At 43.6% G+C, this 18,055-nt stretch overlaps 1 protein-coding gene and 1 non-coding gene across 2 annotated transcripts in view; both read right to left on the bottom strand.

Moving 5' to 3' along the window:
- The window catches only part of LOC101436652 (NBPF family member NBPF11-like), a 77,341-nt gene that overhangs the window by 58,425 nt on the left and 861 nt on the right, over positions 1-18,055 (bottom strand). Inside the window, exons 3-7 of the mRNA XM_071207282.1 lie at positions 17,269-17,417; positions 13,116-13,262; positions 12,012-12,226; positions 8,050-8,241; positions 5,026-5,074 (exon numbers count right to left, since the gene is read on the bottom strand). Coding sequence (XP_071063383.1) covers positions 5,026-5,074; positions 8,050-8,241; positions 12,012-12,226; positions 13,116-13,262; positions 17,269-17,417 — 752 coding nt within the window. The remainder of the gene's footprint in view (positions 1-5,025; positions 5,075-8,049; positions 8,242-12,011; positions 12,227-13,115; positions 13,263-17,268; positions 17,418-18,055) is intronic.
- Positions 17,534-17,605, bottom strand: TRNAQ-CUG (transfer RNA glutamine (anticodon CUG)). Its single transcript has one exon. It is a non-coding gene; the product is annotated as a tRNA-Gln (tRNA).

The raw sequence follows: 18,055 nt of genomic DNA on the forward strand, positions 1-18,055 counted from the left end.
GTTCTTTTGCTGCTCATGCTTTGGGTGTGAAGTTCATGAAAACATTTACTATTACAAGGTCCTGTAGATGCTTCCCTACATTGTCTTCCAAGGTCTTTATGGTCTAGGCTCTTATATTTAGGTCTTTGATCCATCTTGAGATGATTTTTGTTGTGCAAGATGGTAATCCTCTTTCATTCTTTTGCATATGGATATCCAGTTCTCCAGGCACCATTTGTTGAAGAGGTCATTCTCTCCCAGTTGAGTGGGTTTGGTGGCCTTGTTGAATATCATATGACTGTGTACATGAGGATCTATATCAGAACTCTCAGTTGAGTTCCATTAGTCAGTGTGTCTATCCTTGTGCCAGTACCGTGCCGTTTTCACTACTGTAGCTTTGTAGTATGTTTTGAAGTCAGGAAGTGTGATTCCTCCAATTTCATTTTTCTTTTTCAATATGTCTTTGGCTATTCAGGACCTCTTTCCTTTCCAAATAAATTTAATAGTTAGTTTTTCTAGTTTGTTAAAAAATGCTATGTTGATTTTTATTGGGATTGGATTGAATCTGTAGATCAGTTTGGGTAGGATAGTCATCTTTTTTTTTTTTTTTAAGATTTTATTTTATTTCTTTTTCTCCCCTCCCCCGCCTGGTTGTCTGTTCTCTGTATCTATTTGCTGGGTCTTCTTCTTTGTCCGCTTCTGTTGTTGTCAGCGGCACAGGAATCTGTGTTTCTTTTTTGTGTGTCATCTTGTTGTGTCAAGTCTCCGTGTGTGCAACACCATTCTTAGGCAGGCTGCACTTTCTTTCATGCTGGGCGGCTCTCCTTACGGGGCACACTCCTTGCGCATGGGGCTCCCCTATGCGGGGAACACTCCTGTGTGGCAGGGCACTCCTTGCATGCATCAGCTCTGTGCATGAGCCTGCTCCACATGGGTCAAGGAGGCCCGGGGTTTGAACCGTGGACCTCCCATGTGGTAGATGGACGCTCTAACCACTGGGCCAAGTCTGCTTCCCAGGGTAGTAATCTTAATAATATTTAGTCTTCCTATCCATAAACAGGGAATATTCTTCCATTTATTTAGGTCTTCTTTGATTTCCTTGAACAGCGCTGTGTAGTTTTCTGTGTATACAACTTTAGTTACATTTATTTCTAGGTATTTAGTTTTTTTAAATTTACTGTTGTAAATGGTATTTGTTTCTTGATTTCCTCCTCAGTTAGCTCACAATTTTTGTACAGAAATGCTACTGACTTTTATGCATTGATCTTATAACCTGTGACTTTACTGAACTCATTTATAAGTTCTAGAAGCTTTGTTGTAGACTTCTCAGGGTGTTCTATGTATAGGATCATGTCATCTGCAAATAGCGAAATTCTGACTTCTTCCTTTCCAGTTTGGATGCTTTTTATGTCTGGTTCTTGCCTCAGTGGTTGAGCAAGTACTTCTAACACAATTTTAAATAGGAGGGGTGATAGTGGGCATCCTTGTCTTGTTCCTGATCTTAGAGGGAAAGAGTTTAGGATTTCACCATTGTAAATGATGTTAGCTCTGGGTTTTTCATATATACCCTTGATCATGTTCAGAAAGTTTCCTTCTATTTCAATCTTTTTCAGTGTTTTCATCAGAAAGAATGCTGTATTTTGTCAAATGCTTTCTCTGCATCTATAGATATGATCATGTGAGTTTTTCCCTTCAGTCTGTTTATGTGATACTTTACATTAATTGATTTTCTTATGTTGAACCATCCTTGCATACCAGGAATGAAAACCACTTCGTCATGGTGTATAATTCATTTTATGTGCTGTTGCATATAATTAGCAAGTATTTTGTTGAGGATTTTCGCATCTAGGTTTATTAGAGAGACTGGTCTGTAATTTTCCTTTCTTTTGGTGTCTTTGTTGGCTTTAGTATTAGGGTAATGTTGGCATCATAGAATGAGTTAGGTAATGTTCTTTCTATTCCAGTTTTTTGGAAGAGTTTAAGCAAAACTGGTGTTAGTTCTTTCTGAACTGTTTGGTAGAACTCATCTGTGATGCCATCTGGCCCAGGGTTTCTCTTAGTTGGGAGGTTTTTAATGACTGATTCCATCTCTAGGGAAATATTTTCATCAAATTTTTTCTATACTATACCATACTGGTTCTTTTATATTGGGGGAAAAGCCCCTAATAAAATAACATGTTATACTCTAGGGTGCATTCGTGCCATTTCTTCAGGATTTCCCTATATTGAGAGGATGGGCAGGGGGTAGACCGCCGGCAGAAGGGCTGTGTGGGTCACGCTGTGTGCTCTACATGCTGTTCACTTCTCATTGTCAGTGATCCCCATTCCAGAAGGGATAGTTCTATAATTTAGACTTTCCATTCATTTATCTCAGCCCCTGTGCACAGATGAATTTGGATTTTCCTGGCTCATTTTTTAATGATCTTCTGGTGTAGCCAAGTCACATAACACACAGCTCCCTTGTGAGATGTGTCTCTGAGACTTTCCCATCCTCCTCACAGGATCCAATCCTGCCTGAGGGTGTTTCTCAGACAGAAACAAGTTAGAAACCTCACTGGGACTGTGAGGGAAAGTAGGAAACCCTTGGGAGCTGGAGTGGTAAGAAGAGAGATGGCCTTTCAGCCCTCTTGATATTTCCACAGAGAGCCTCAGGGAGCCATGGTTTTACATGGAAGGACAGGAAATGCTGCTGGTTTAGCTCCCAGGGGGAAAAAAAAAACAAGTGCTCTGATATATCAGGAGTTGGGGAATATGTGAGAGGGACTATAGGAGTTTTTGGGACCAGACTTATAACTTTTCCCTTACATTTAAAATTATTGAAAATAATTTGGAACAGAGGAAATAATGAAGGGGTGAAATCCATCTGTTCTTGGTCCCTGGTAGGTACCTCAGCAGAGAGCAGTGGACAGAGCCTGAGCAATGAATTCAGGCAGACAGAGGCATGTGCTCCCTCCAGTCATAAACTGGCTTATCTTGAGCCAGTTAAAAGACCCTCAGAATCTAAGCAGAAATGCTCAGCCTCAGAATCTAACATGGAAATGCTACCTTCTACATATTATATCCATTTGAGGATGAAATGAGTTATAACTTATACAATATTTGCTTGGTAAGGGGCATCGTTTACAATGGGTGCAAAATAAATGCATATTTAAGTCTTCCTTTCTTACTTTCTATAATCCTGAGAAAAGCCTTTGCCACTTTGTACCTCAGAGAGAAACTGACAACAGGATAGAGGATGGAAATTTAAGAGGATGGCCTCACCATGAAAAATCACTAACTTTTCAAAGTATTTTTCATCACTGACCAAAGGAGCAGTCTCTACAAGTTTTATGATGGCTGATTTCACAATAAAATATTCAGACATACTGATAGAAATAACAGTCTCTTACTTTTCCTATAAGATGATTTGACAACTTAAGTCTCCTAACAATCCACATGCTCTTCTGAATCACAATTTGCCATATAGGCCAAATGAAAAGAATGAAAATTGGGATATTAATCTATACTTATCTCTGAGGCTGTAATCTCAAGGATCTCTTGACCAACTAGGATTCCTAGAGATTAAGGAAAGGGAAAATCCACTGCTCTGATAAAATATTAGGTTATAGCACCTTTAGGTATATGGGTTGTTGACAGATCAGATGAGATTATAGCACTGAGACTGGACACATGGTTGAAACTGGGGACCCACAAATGGTAGAAAAATGCTGTACAAAGGAAAGGAACCATGGCATTCACAGAAGATGGGCAACTAGATCGGAGCTTTGATGTTAGTAAATAACTGGGAACAAACAGGATTGTGGTATTCATGACAAGGTATCCAGGTGCCTTCAGAAGGCCATAAACCACCTGAGGAAGTAGAGAGTAAGACTTGGAAGCAGGAATCATAACAGGAGACCTCCAAACAGCTGGCAAAGATGGCTGTCACATGGTGGTTGTGCTCGGCAGACACAGGTCAGGAAAAGCAATGAGTAAAAACATTGTAGGAGAGTTGAGAAGACCTTCTTAGAGATGGAGGTATGACAGAAACTTGCTCTGAATGTGTGGTCATGATGGCTACAAAGTGACCTTGGCAGTTTCCACACTCTGACCTAATTTGGGGGATCAATGGCATAAACTTGCCAAAGGGGGCTAAAGCATCACAGCTGGAGCCTCGGAAGACAGTAAATCTGACAGCCCTGCTATTGGCATAGCATTCTCTTCTAGGGTCTGAGTCAAACAAAGATGGGTCTGCAGGAGCTATATCCAAGGCAATACCTCTCCATCTAGACAGAGGTATTGAGAAAAAAGTGTGTGGAGATACATTGGAAGCCCTCGGATATTGTTTCCTTATAACAAGAGTATTCACTGGCTACATCTGGAAGATCGCAGGCTCCATGTTCATGAAACAAGGGACAGGTGCTGCAGGAAGGCAGATGGGAATCAGACAGGCCATGATGAAAAGATTCATCCTTTAAGTCCTGCAGGATTTCCTTCATTTTGTCCTTCTGCAGCTCCCTGCTGAGGCTGGTGGGGCTGGCAGGACAGAAGATTAATGCAGGAGGGATTGACAGCTCAGTGATCCTTCTGGTCCTGATTGGAAACCTAAGGGAGCAGACATAGAAGGCAAGGGGCCATCCTTTCAAAGAGAAGAGAACATTCTTCATTTGACTATGGTGTAGTGTGCCTGGCATGGAGGCAGGAAAGGCAGGGTAGTCATTGCTCAGTGCCAACAAGCTAAAGTTAACAATGCAGAAAATAGATGGCAGATCACCCTGATTTTTAACCATACAGGAGAGAAGAGCTTGTTTCTGTGTGTGCAAGAAATCCCTGAGACTGGTTAGTTCACCTTGAGTCAGAGAGACTCTAAGTACCATGATGAAAATGGACAATCTTGTTAAAAGAGCTATAATATCATTGATTGTACTGCTGAAATTGGAAGGCCAGTAGTTTTTGTTCATCTCTGCATTTAGAATGTATGGCCGCCTTGTACCTCTTTGTGTGTTCTTTCTAGAACATATCCCATATTTAGCCTGCACATTACCAGCCCCTGGTCATCCACTTTACCTGGGAGCTGATTCTTGTTCTTCTTTATCCTCTTCATCTTCATGATTTTCTGCAAACAAACTCAGAAATGTCCAGAGACCCATGAATAGTTCCCACTCCAACCATTTTGAACCCAATGTCCTATGTGGGCATGGGGACATGAATTATCTTGTCAGAGGTCAGAAGCCATGGAAAGACTGTACTGAAAGTCTCATATTTCATCTTTAAGGGAATGGCCTGGCACGAATTTCTCATCCAGTTGGCAAGCAGTCCCAAATCTCACCATAATGGCATTTCTCTATAGAATTGGACAAGGTGTGAAAAATGCCTTTTGTTCATCATATCATGGAATGCTTGTCCAGTTTCCCCCTAGACTTCTCCAGCCACAGTGCTGACCCATTGAAATCAGGGGCTCTATCCCAACATGGCTCTCACATGGAATTAACTCCTTTCTTTAAGGAGAGGTCTAAGAACTCTGTCCTACATCTCACAATACATCCAAGGACTACACATGGACCTGCAGTTTGGCACCTGCTGTTTAATCAGGGGAAATTCTTTTTATGCAATGTGTTCCCTTTTAATCTTGATGGACCACCAGCTCTACTACCTTCAGTATCTAAATCCACTCCTACAGGGAGGGTTTCTTCCTTTTTGAAGTGAATCCATGAATATTACCTCATTTGATTGCTACAGAATCCATGCAACACATTATTTGAGCCCATTTTCCAAGTGAGGAAACTCAAACCCAGGATGGAAAAATCAATTGCCCACAGCCAATAAAGGCAGGGCTAAGCCAGAGGCAGGAAAAGTTTTATGTCATCTGGTCACTCTAACAATCTGCCTGCTCGCACATCTTTCTGTCTGTTGACGCTGGATGGATGCTGCCTTTTGCCCTAAAGTCCAAGTTCCATCAGGAAAGAAGGAAACACTTTTAATCTTGTGACCAGTGTATTTCTCATTGGTTTGCACCCAGGCAGACCTGATCCTGTTGTGGCCCAAAATGGAACTTAAAAGCAGAATTTATATATAAAAAAGTTTCCTTTGGAGATGGTAAGGTATGGAATTTCTTGTGTGCCTGGAAACTTGGAACAGATCCATGCAAGCAAGGCCTGGGACCAAATTACCTTGCCAAGTTCACAGGCAAGGCACTCTGCCATCATACACCCCTTAGCCAGTTGCTCCAGGAAGCTCTGTGTCTGGTATTTGTCATTGTGAGTGAGCAGGTGTTTGAAGTGCTCATTGAGTAGCAACAATGCCTGCCTCCCTTCCTGGACTTTCTGCCATAACTGTCTCAACTCTCTTGCCTGATCTTGAATTAGAAAATCATATCCCCTGAGGTGGAATGGAGAGAAAATTTAAGCATGAAGGAGTGTTGATGGGCTTTCACAGAGATTTCTATGAATATATGCCCACCAGCCCTACAAGCAGAATTATTGCCTGTGTTTGCTGACCTGTACATATTTTTCTGCACCCATCCTGTGAATATATGCTCCTGCAGTGTTGTATACTCCTAGCTATCTTTTGCCTTCTAGATCTCTCTCTTGATATTGTCACATAATGAGAATTTTTTGTCTAGTTATTTTTCCTTCTTTGACATATATTCCATAATCTAAGGCAAACCATTAAGAGAGAATGCATCACACAATGACTTTTAACCCCACAGGAGAGAACAAGTGGTTTCTGAGAGTGCAAATAATCCCTTAGACTAGTTAGTTCACCTTAGGCCACACTGCTCCTACATGTACCACAAAGAGAAAAGTGTCAGAGGCTAAGATCAACATCATGAGTGAATGAGAATAGTACAACCAGTAGAGTTGTTCATCCTTCCATCTGGAATCTTTGACCTCAAAGAAAAGCTTGCTTTTTTTCTTTCAGGGACCTTCCCCATATTTTACCTCTATGATACCAGCCCTTGTCATTATTACCTGGGAACAGGTAGTCCTTGTATGTCTTCATACTTCTTATACTCATGATTTTCTACTAACAAACACAGAAATGTCTAGTCAGACTTTAATAGTTCTCACTTCACCCATTAGAAACATAGAGCCTCAGTGGGCATGAAGACAAATTATCTGTGTATGAATTGAGCATATGGAGAGAAGTGTGCAGTCCAGTCTCATATATTTGACTTCAAAGAGATGACCCTCATGGTTTTCTGATACATAAGTCAGAGATACTGCTCTTTTGATCACAAAGCATGATATACTGTGCTGGAAATTGGGCAAGAAGTTATAAACATCTTTTGTTCCCCACATAACTGGGCACTTTCCCAGCCACCTCTGGACTTCTCCAAATCTATCCTAATCCAGACACAAGGTCTCTATGTCCCATCATGACTTCACAATGATCTACTCTTGTCTCTCAGGAGAAGAGTAATGCTCCAGTCTCACTTTCCTCCATATTTCCAGGGATTTCTCAGGAAACTGCAAGTTGCATCTGCCATATATCAGGATAATTGCTCTCTAAGAGTATGTCCAGAGCAAACCAATATCCCCCAAAGCAGGTTCATCCACCTTACATCCCTAAACCAATCCAGAAGAAAAAGGGTTTTTCGGTTTTTATCCTTTTTTTGTGTGCATTCATGAATTTTATCTCTTTTTCTATGCAGGACAGCTGGTAGCAACCAGGCAACATATGATGAGGAAGCACAAATCCAGGAAGGATAAATCAATCAATCACCCACAGTTAGTAAATACAGTGCTCAGGCTAGTGGCTGGAAATCTTTGCTATTAGCTACAGGGCTCTAGTCATGCTAACAAGCTACCTCTTGTCACATCCTTATTTCTGCTCATTGACCCTGAATGGATACTGCCTTCTGCCCTATAGCCCACATTCCATGGGGGATGAAGGAAACACTTTCAATCCCAGAGGGCTTTGCATCTGTGCTCACACCCAGGTAGTCCTGATCCTGCTGAGGCCCCAAATGAGCACCGGAACATAGGAGAGCAGGTGTCAAAGTCATGTGTGGAGGGGTGGAGGGGTGAATCTGCTGTAGTCTGAGGACTTGGAGCAGCTCACTGGACGCAGGGCTGGTGCCAACTTAACCTGTGCTGAGCTTACTGTGAAGGTGCTCTGCCAGCCTGTGTCCCTCAGCCAGTTGCTCTGGAAGACACTGTATCTGATGGCTGTCAGAATCCTTGTGAGTGAGGAGGTCCTTGAGGTGCTGATTCAGTAGGTCAGAGACCCATCTCCCTTCCCGTAACTTCTTTCGCAATTGGGTCAGCTCTCGTGCTTGATCTTAAATTAGGAAATGGTATTTCCTAAGGTGGGATAATAGGGAAATTTAAATTAGGAAATGGTATTTCCTAAGATGAGATAATGATAAGTCATAAGGGCTGCAGTAGATACTTCCGTGTGTATTTCTCCAAGAAGACCACCATGCAGAAGTCTTGTAAATATTGGGTGACCTGTTTAAGAATTTTCTTGAATTTTTATATATATACTGGTCCTGTTAATACAAGCTCAGTGACATTGTCAACTAGCAGAGATCTTTTGGCCTCTAGGGCTTCTCCTCTCATTATTGCCACACGATATGAGCTGTTTTGGTCCAGTCATAACCATTGCTATGAAATGCCTGCCAAGAGCCAAGGTCAATAATGCAGAAGTGAGATATTGCATCCCATCCTGATTTTAACTGCACAGGAGACAATATACAATCTCTGTGAATACAAGAAGTCCCTGAGACTGTATAGTTCACATTAGGTAGGACCATCTCTATGTAACTTCACCTAATAACCTGTAAAAGTAGGAAGTGGAAACCAGTAGAAGAACTGCTAAGAAAAATAACAAAATTCTTAGAGGACTACTTTGTGGTTGGCTAAATGGCAAAATTAGGTATAAGTTGCAGTTTTTGTTTTTCCCTGCATGGAAGCTCTCAAGATGGTACCGTTACATTAATAACTCACATGTTTTTAGACTTATATCAAGATCAACTGGCTTTCTTCTCTCCACATCCTGATGCTTCTTTTGATTTTCTGCAAAGAAATTCAGACAGGGCCAGATACATTACTCAGTTCCCACTTCTCACATACAAAACTAGGGGTCAATGTAAGCAAAGCAATATAAATATCCTCTGGGAAAAAAATGGTATATTCAGAAAGGTATACTATGGCAGGCTTCAGGATGTGTCTCAGGAGAAGTGTTGGGCATGATTTCTGGAACCATCAGGCACACAGTCCTATCCTTAGGTGTTAGGTCATCTTGGCAACATAGTTGGCCTTAGGCCTGTGAAGCAGTTAAATTGTCTTATTCCCAGAGATGATGGACCACTTTCCCACCTGATTTTTAGAGGAGTTGTTGCCAGGCTCAACCTCTGTACCAGCAGATACATGGTGTTTCTTGGTTTAGAGGAGAATATTTACTGAGACTAGAATGATGGGTGCAGTCTACAAATGCACATATAGGAATGCTCTGTCCTTCCCATTCATGGAGGTGGTGGGATGCCAGGGCTCTGGCTCCACCTTCAGGGAAAACCACCAATGGACAATTATAGTGGTGTTTATATTCTAGAACTCAGACAGCTGCTTAGCCAGGATTGGCCAACTGGGTAAATAAAGACTGGAGTTCAGAGCCAAGTACACACAAAAACATCTCCAGACATAAAGATAAGACTATCAGTCTCCTTGGAGGACCAAAGATGCTGCCCAGAGAAATTTGTAAGAAAACTGAAAAAGAGACAAAAGGTCCTGTCTTAAAGAACATGGTTAGATACATGCTACTGTTTACATGGTGTAATGGTAGCAGAGAATTTGCCATGAAACTCTCAAATCCCTCTCTCTGGCATTCATTAATTTCAACAGCCTGCATTTACCAGACAGTGCAAGGGTGAGAGAGTAGTGGCTGGAGAAGCAGGAAGGCTGCAAAGCTACCTGACTCACCTGATGCCTCTGCTTAAAACTCATTTCTAGAGCCTGATTCAAACAAAGATGGAAATAAAGAACCTGCTGTAAAAGATGATATGACTCATCCTAGACAAAAGTGGTGAGCACAGGGAATATGGCAGCTACCTGGGAGACCATTTGGCAATTTGTTCTCTACAATGGGAATGCTCACTGGCTGCACTCAGAGAAGAACAGACTTCCTGCTCATCAGACACAAAGGTGTGCTGCTGGGAGCCTGCTGGCCATCATGAAATTCATGGCAATGGACATGACTCAAATAGGGTTCATTGTGTGTGTCCCATTCAGTTTCATTCATTCCGTCCTCTCCTTGCTGATCCCTAAAAATCCTGCTGGAGTATGACTAAGAGTCAATTAAACCAAGAAGGGCTGCAAAACACAGCATCCCCACTGGCCCTGAGGCAGATTAAGGGATGGTCACAGAAGGAAAACGGCCAAATCCCCAAAGAGAAAAAAGAAAATAATTCCCCTAAAACTGGGGTTGATTGCTGTGGGGGCAGAAGAGAGGGAACAACTGAACTCATCGTCCCAGTATTCCATCTATGTATGCTAGACTCATGAGGCACAGCACACAAGGAGGCCTAAGGAATATTTGTCCCTAAAGCCCTGTAGATTTTTTCAAACCAATGCCTCCTAAGTCTCTTTCTCGAAGGTTTTTCACATATGTGATATAGTTTCTCTAGTTACATTCTTTACTATAAAAAATCTGCCCAAATATTAGGCAAATAGTACTGTAGGCAGACATACATTGCATCCTAGTTTTAACTACACAGGAGAGAGCAGGTGGTTTCTGTGAATATGGAAAATCCCTGAGGCTTGTAAGTTCATCTCCAGGACCATGAAGAGAAGAGACAACCTTACTTAAGACAATTACTTCATCATGGGTTAAGAGAATGAAATCAGTTCAAACAGCACCAGAATTTGGGACTACTTTCGACTTCTTTGTCTCTTCTTTCTGGGACACTGTCTGTGTTTTTCCTGCTAATTACCCTCCCCTGATCATTCATTGTTACCTGGAAGCCAGTAGTAGTTCTTCTTCACCCTCCCCAACCTCATGATTTTCTGCAAACAAATGAAAAATTGCCCAGTCATACACTGAGTAGTTCAAATTTCACTTGTTACAAACACAGTGGCTCAACTGGTTATGGAAAGACTTCTTTGTGGGTGAGTTCAAGACACACTAAAAGCATTTTACTAAAAGGTCCCATATTTTGTATTTCTAGAAAATGGACTGATTTGGTTTTCTAATCCATCAGGTAAAATATCCCCAATCCAGATCATTGTCATGGCATGCTCTGCCTCAAATTTAGCAAAATGTTAAGGATATTATTTGTCCATCATTCTTTTGAACTTTTCCAGCTCTATCTTCCATCCTGCCATAAAGCTGGTTGCCAAACACAGTAGCTTTATGACCCACCAGGGCTCTAACATAGACCCATTCCTTTCTTTAAGATATGGAAAAACAGTCCTGACCCATTTCCCTCTACACATTGGGGCCTTCATGGAAACTTACAAATTTGCTTCTACTGTGTTAACATGGGAAATTCTCTATTGAAAGTGTTCCAGTTAAATCATCAGTTGCTACTACATCAAATACCTAAATTAACCCCGAATAGAGAGTCTTTATTCTTTTTTGAAGTGAATTCATGAATATGACATTTTTTATGCTACCATAAGTGAGTAACATACTATCTGATCCATATTACAGTTGCAGAAACCCAAATCTATGAGGATATATTCACCCCTGGTGCACAGTTAGAGAGGATGGGGAAACCTCGATATTTACTCCAGGGTTCATTTAATCTCACAAGCTACCTCCTTTCACATCCTTATTTTGGTCCATTAAAACTCAATCGGTGCTTCCTTCTTCCCAAAGGCCATGTTCTATCAGGGATGAAGGAGACATATATAACACTGTGAATTCTAACCCAGAGGGTTTCTTGTCTATGCTCCTACGCAGGCAATCCTGATCACTTCATGGCCACAAATGTCTACTGCTAAGGCAGACAGCAGATACAGATGTCCTTTACAGAGGTGGGGAGATGTGGCTCTCTTTTGACCCTGGGAATTGGAGCAGCTCTGTGTCCTCGGGGCCTTTGGCCAACTTACCTGACTGGAGCTTGTGATAAAGACAGTCTGCCAGTTTACATCCTTGATCCAGTTTCTCTTGAAAACTCGGCCATTGGCAGTTGTCAGATTCATTGTGGCTGAGTAGGTCTCTGAAGAGCTGATGGAGCATGTAAGAGACATCTCTCCCTACTTGCAGTTTCAGCCTTATCTGGATTAGCTCTTGCAATTGATTATGAATTGGGGAAATGTATTTCCTAAAATGGGATACAAGAGAAAGTTTAAGAATGCAAAGAGGCGATGACTGTTTTTTGTTTTGTTTTGTTTTTTAGGAGGTACTGGGGATTAAACCCAGGACCTTGTACATGGGAAGCAGGTGCACAACCACTGAGCTACACGCACTCCTCAATGAGAGTTGGGTTTTTTGTTTGTTTGTTTCAGAAGGTGGTGGGGATTGAACCTGGGATCTCATACATGGGAAGCAGGTGCTCAACCATTTGAGCTAAATCTGCTCCCCTGAATGACTGGTTTAAAGGATTTGACAAAGACTTCTCTGGGAATATCCCCAAATGCTTTCCCCCAAAATTCTGTCTCAAGTCTGGTGACCTGCCTGTTGCAAAGAGAATTAAAAAATTAAAAAAAAAAAAAGGCCTTCTCCTTATCAGAGACAACTCCTGAAAGATTCCATGATATTCCTCCCCTGCTTTACTCTTCTGAAAACAAAACCAGGTGGGTTCCGACTCTGCTTCATAAGTATGCCCCCTCAGGTGCCCTCTCCTCAGTGCATGCCCATTTCCTTATGTTACCCAGAGTGTGCTACTCAGAGAGGGGGCATAGGGCCAGACCTGTGGGAGAGGTAAAGCTGGTGTGAGTTGAAAAAATGAAAAGACAAAAGGGTCTGGAAGAAAACATTGCTTTCAATGAAAGGAAGACAAGCCATGGTCAGTGAGAAGTAAGAAGAAAGGAGGCTCTGCATAACAAATGTAGTCCATAATTTACCATAGGGTTGTTCTTTAAATGTTTGATAGATATCTGTTCAACCTGTACATGGCTTGTATATTTTTGCTCTTCCTCTAGCCCAAATTTGCTATCATTTCTCCCAGCTGGCTGCCCCTTGGCAGAGCTTTATCCACCTTCCCTCCTTACCTGAGCCTCGCAGCAGGTCCAGGCTTCTCTGCCAGCTCCCCCTCCTCAAACTGCAGCTTCTCCCCCAGCACGGATTCCAGAATGTCTTTATATTCTTCAGCCTCTGAGAAAAGATAGGACTGCCTCCTTGGAAGCTGGACATGCTGCCTTCAAGGGAGGAGGCAGGGTCCATTCCCAGGCCAAAAATAACGCAAGTGCAAAGCTCGACGCTGAGATTTCCATATCTTTATTCCTCAATCTCCCACTACATGGCATTTCATTCCTCTCCGTTTTAGAGATGAGAAAAGAAAACCTAGCCCCTAGACAGGTAAAGTAACTTGAAAAAGATATTTCAACTGCAATGAATTAAGCCAAATTCACATCTCAGTCTGACGACAAATCCTGAGCCCCTTTACCAAGGCTCTGCTTATTGCTCTACTAGGTAGAGCAAGAAGCAGAGAGCTAAAGCAGAGAATTACAACAGACTGGGAAGGCCCCCAAAGACTGTCAGTTTCCTTCTACTGGGAGTTTCAAGAATTTCAAATATTACACAGATAATATAGATTATCTAGAAACAATTGTGTAAACTATAAGGCTCAAAGCCCATAAGTACATGAAATAAATGGGAACAAACACTATTACATTTGCTTTAAATTAAAAGTAAAAGAAAGAAATAATAAAATGTTATATACCATGCCCGGCAATGCCGTAAGAACTTTACAGAATTTAACTAATCTATTTGTTAAAACAACTCAGTGAGGTAGGTACTACTGTAGGACCATTTTAACAACTGGGGAACTAAGGGACACAGAAGACAAGCAACTTGGATTTGAACCCAGGAACTCTAGCCCCAGGCTCTATACTCTTCACTGCACTGTTACCTTCCCACACAGTTCACGGGAGATATGTTTCTTCTTCAACTGCATTTTTCCCCCAACATTTATATTATGACTATGAAAAAAGGACAGCAGTAAAACTCAGTTTATCCATTCCTCAAAGCGTTCCACTTAGTAACATACTTTAACTTTTACTTTCCTGATTTTCAGGCATTTTCAATAAAGCAAACCCCTCTATTGGTTTATACAAAAATAATTGTAGGAAAATGAAGCCTATTCAGGTTCAGAGTTGACAAGATGCCATCGATTCATTCTGTTGTGCATGTCCCCTTATTCTCATTATCCCTTCAGACCAACGGGTTTCCAAATGTGAAGGATGACTTTGGGGAGGGAAGTGGCTTTCCCCGACACCGTGACCTGGGCTTTCCTGGGCTTGGTGTCTCCTCCACTTAGCCTAGCTCTCAGCTTGCCCATGTGTCCTAGCTCAGATGCTGAAGGCCCACCCAGAGCTCCTGGCTGCTCTGAGGCATGGAGGCTCCCCAGCTCAGGGAGAGGCAGGCAGGAAGTAATCTGATTCTCCCAGATTCACACTCAACCACACCACACAGAGTGGAAAATGGCTTCCTTGGACTTAAGTGGAAGGAGACACTGCCTTCAGGAGCAGGACTTCCTTCTCACCAGGCAGAGATGCACAGGAAGTTCAGTGAGGAGCAGTCTTCTCTTTATACTCCTTCAAGGCAGGCATGGTGTCCTAGTGTGACATTTCCCCAGGGTAACAAGACCAGTGCTTTGCCAATGGGCCTCCATAGAAGGATCACCATCTCCTCTAGAAATTGGTGTTTCCCAGCAGTATAAACCAGCACTCAGTCCCTCCTCTGCATTTCCTTGACCAGGTAAGCAAGTTCTCAGCTGAGTAAAGGGACTCTTCCAGTGCTCATGGGGCAGATAGGGCTGTTCTTGACAGGTGGGATGAAACATGGGCAGTCTTCAATTTCCCCACAAGTTTGAGAACCCTTTTTGGAGACTGTCCTTATTCTTAGCCCCTTTGAGCATTTGAGCATTTCCTACCATACGCTCATATCCTTTGAGCCACTATTGCATGGTCCTTCTTTGGATTATTCTCATTCTCCAAAGCTGCTGAATTTCTTTCTTCCATCTGTGTGTATCAAAGTTTGATGGGTTCACTTATTTTATTATAACTAAACTCTATTCACAAGTCAGCCACATAGGATATAAAAAGAAGGAATAAAAGACCTATGTCTTCAAGGACTTTCTCCCAAGTGAATAAATTTGAGGTTTATTAACCACTGGTCACCTCTCCCCATTTATTTTCCTATTCCAGGGAAGTGCTGGCCCTGACTGGCCCAGCGTGGGTCAGGTGCCCTCTCCTTGACCAAGAGTGGGGCACCTCCATGAACTGGACCATAAGTCCTTCTCTAATAAGGGATAGTTTAAAAAAGAAGAAGAGGAGGAGGGGAAAGGAAGGAGGAAGAAGGAGAAGAAGAAAAATGCCGGGGTGCCTATCCAGCAAGGAGACCAGGAAGAAAACCAGTTCAGTTCTGCGGATTTACCACAGTTCTGTGGTACATGAAGTAGATGTGGGATTTGGGGTGAGGGAAAAGGGGTTTTGAGAGATGCGAACCTTGCATACACTTGGGATCATGAGCTGGGGCCACACACACCTGTGGGGGACTGCCAACCCATACAACAGATAAGGGACTGTCCTGGTCATCAGTAGTGCTGGGCTTGAGCTCTTGTGGGAGAGGAAAGGAAGCAGCATCTTCGTGAGACAGAGTGAAGTCTCAAGCACAGGTCTTGATAGGGAGTGAGGCTTCCCTGGGGATTGGCAGCTAGAGAAGAGTGGCTGATAAGGAGACTGAAACTTATTTACAAACTTGCAGTTCCATTAAAAGGAGAGGAGGTAGACCTGATGGGGTATGAAAAAGGAATGTCTGTGGTGCTGTAGAGAAGACTGCTGGTCATCCCTGACTGGTCGCCTTACTTAGTCTCCTAGCCAGACCTCCAAGGTCTTTGCCATGGAAGTTCAGTCTGCTCAGTGACAGCATCTCCAGCTAGAACCAGTCCCTGGGGAACTTCATGGCCTTGGGTGCCCTGGATCTCTCCAGGCTTTGCAGGCTGTCAGTCTGCAAGGGCAGAGATGGTGAGCACATGCTTGGGGGACACCTGCCAGTTTTCTCAGAACTGAATAAGATCCCTACTTGGCTCCCATTCCCTTGCAAACTATTTACAACCCCCACCCTCCAACAAGGAAAGGAAACTTTTCAAAACAAATACTAGACAAGCAGCTAGAGTCCAGTTCCCAAGGAGTCAATAAGGCTTTCAAACCAGGTGGGGGAACCCTCCAGAGTGAGGAACTGAGATCTCCAAGCCGCGCTTGAAAATGCCCCTCTGGTAACTTGGTTCCTGGTCCTCCCACCCCCTTCTCCTCTCTCCTCTTTGGTAATTCCTGTTTCTCCCCTTCTTCCCTTTGCTACTTTCTCCAGGTTCCCTCCAAAGTGATTCCTGAAAAACAGTTGTATTTTACAGTCCTTAGTAACCGCAGAAAGTTCTCAAACCTGAAAGTCTAGGAGAGATTTGGTGAACCTTTTAACTAGCTGAAAGGCCTTTCAAACACTGCCAAATTCCACTAAGCAGAAGAGATTCCATATGGTCACGCAACCTCTCCTTGGAGCAGAGCAGGAGGGACTCGGGAAGAGCCCACCCGCCAGGGTGACTGGAGGTGAGGAACCTTTACCCTCACCCACCAGAGACGCTGGGATTCCCAGGGCCCGATCCTTCACTTTGGATCCAAATTTCAGAATTTGAGACAACAGTATCTAGTTGTCATCAACAGAGACCCAGAGAGCCAGAGGCTCAGGAATCCTCTGCTTGGAGAGAATCCCTCTCATGCAAATAAGATGAAATATGCCCAGTTAGTACTGGAACCCACGACCAGAACATTAAGGGCCGCACCCCTAAAAAGGAAAATCAGGAAGTTGAGAAGCTTCTCACATTTATCATTTTCTGTCCAAAAAAACAAACACAGAGCAATGTTGCAATTATTCCAAGATGTCCGGGTGAAATAAACCTCGTCTCTAGGATTAGGTGGACGCAGCCACTTCCTTTTGCCCCTGAGCTCCGAGGTTGGAGTCGCCGAGGGACTTGCAGGGTCGCTGGGCTCCTCGGCAGCAAGGGCAGAGCTGCTGCACTCAGGAGGGCTCGCCCGGACGGGGCGCCCCAGTCTCGATCACCCCTAAGGGTCCCCATTTTTCCTGCAGACTAGAAATTCGCCCTGGAAAGCCGGTTTCTGGGCCTCTGAGTAGCAGGATGGAAACGACTGGGGAGAAGGGCGAGAGGCGCAAAACGCCGCGGGGAGCGGGAGCCGCGCTGAGACCTCCAGCAGCTCGAGCTCCCGGGAGCTTAGGGTTGCGATCGGGTTACTTTCCCGGCCGGAAACTTTCCTCTTCCCGAAACCTGGAGCAGCAGGCTGAAGCAGAGGGGGAAACACCTGGGACACACTAATTCTTTCAGGTTCGCGTTTGGTTTTGGGGAATGACGCTCCGGGCGGCCACAGTAAAAGTTGTTTCATTGAGATAAAGGGAAAGGTCCCACCGAGACTCGAACTCGGATCGCTGGATTCAGAGTCCAGAGTGCTCACCATTACACCATGGAACCTCCCGCGAGAGTTGCTTCCCTGACGCTTTGGAGGTGAGTGAGGCGTTTCCCAACCGGTTCCGTTCCCAAGGACTTGCCACCCAGGGCACTTCCTTTCCGGGTCAGACAGAGCCCGCGTGGGGTTCATCTGTGATGGGGGAGTCACTCCTGGCTGACTTTGTCTATGCCGGTGTTTTCAGGCTTGTGTCTCAGGGAATGGGATGAAATCCATGTGGGGCTCAGGGACAGGGAAGAAATTTTCAGCGTGCCAACAAAACTTTCTGCTCTGCCTCAGTTTACAAGAGTTCCCTGCCCGCCCTCCCCCCCCCCAAAAAAAAAAAGAAAAAAATGTTGTTTTGCTTTTCTTTATAATTTTCCTCCTCCCATTCCCCCAAGATCGTCAGAAGAGGACTTGGCCCTTCCTGGCTTTCCTGGGCTTCCTCCCCTCCTAGTCCTGATCCCCTCCCTTCT

This window comes from Dasypus novemcinctus, chromosome 13, assembly GCF_030445035.2.
Source record: "Dasypus novemcinctus isolate mDasNov1 chromosome 13, mDasNov1.1.hap2, whole genome shotgun sequence".
NCBI classification, from domain to species: Eukaryota; Metazoa; Chordata; class Mammalia; order Cingulata; family Dasypodidae; genus Dasypus; species Dasypus novemcinctus.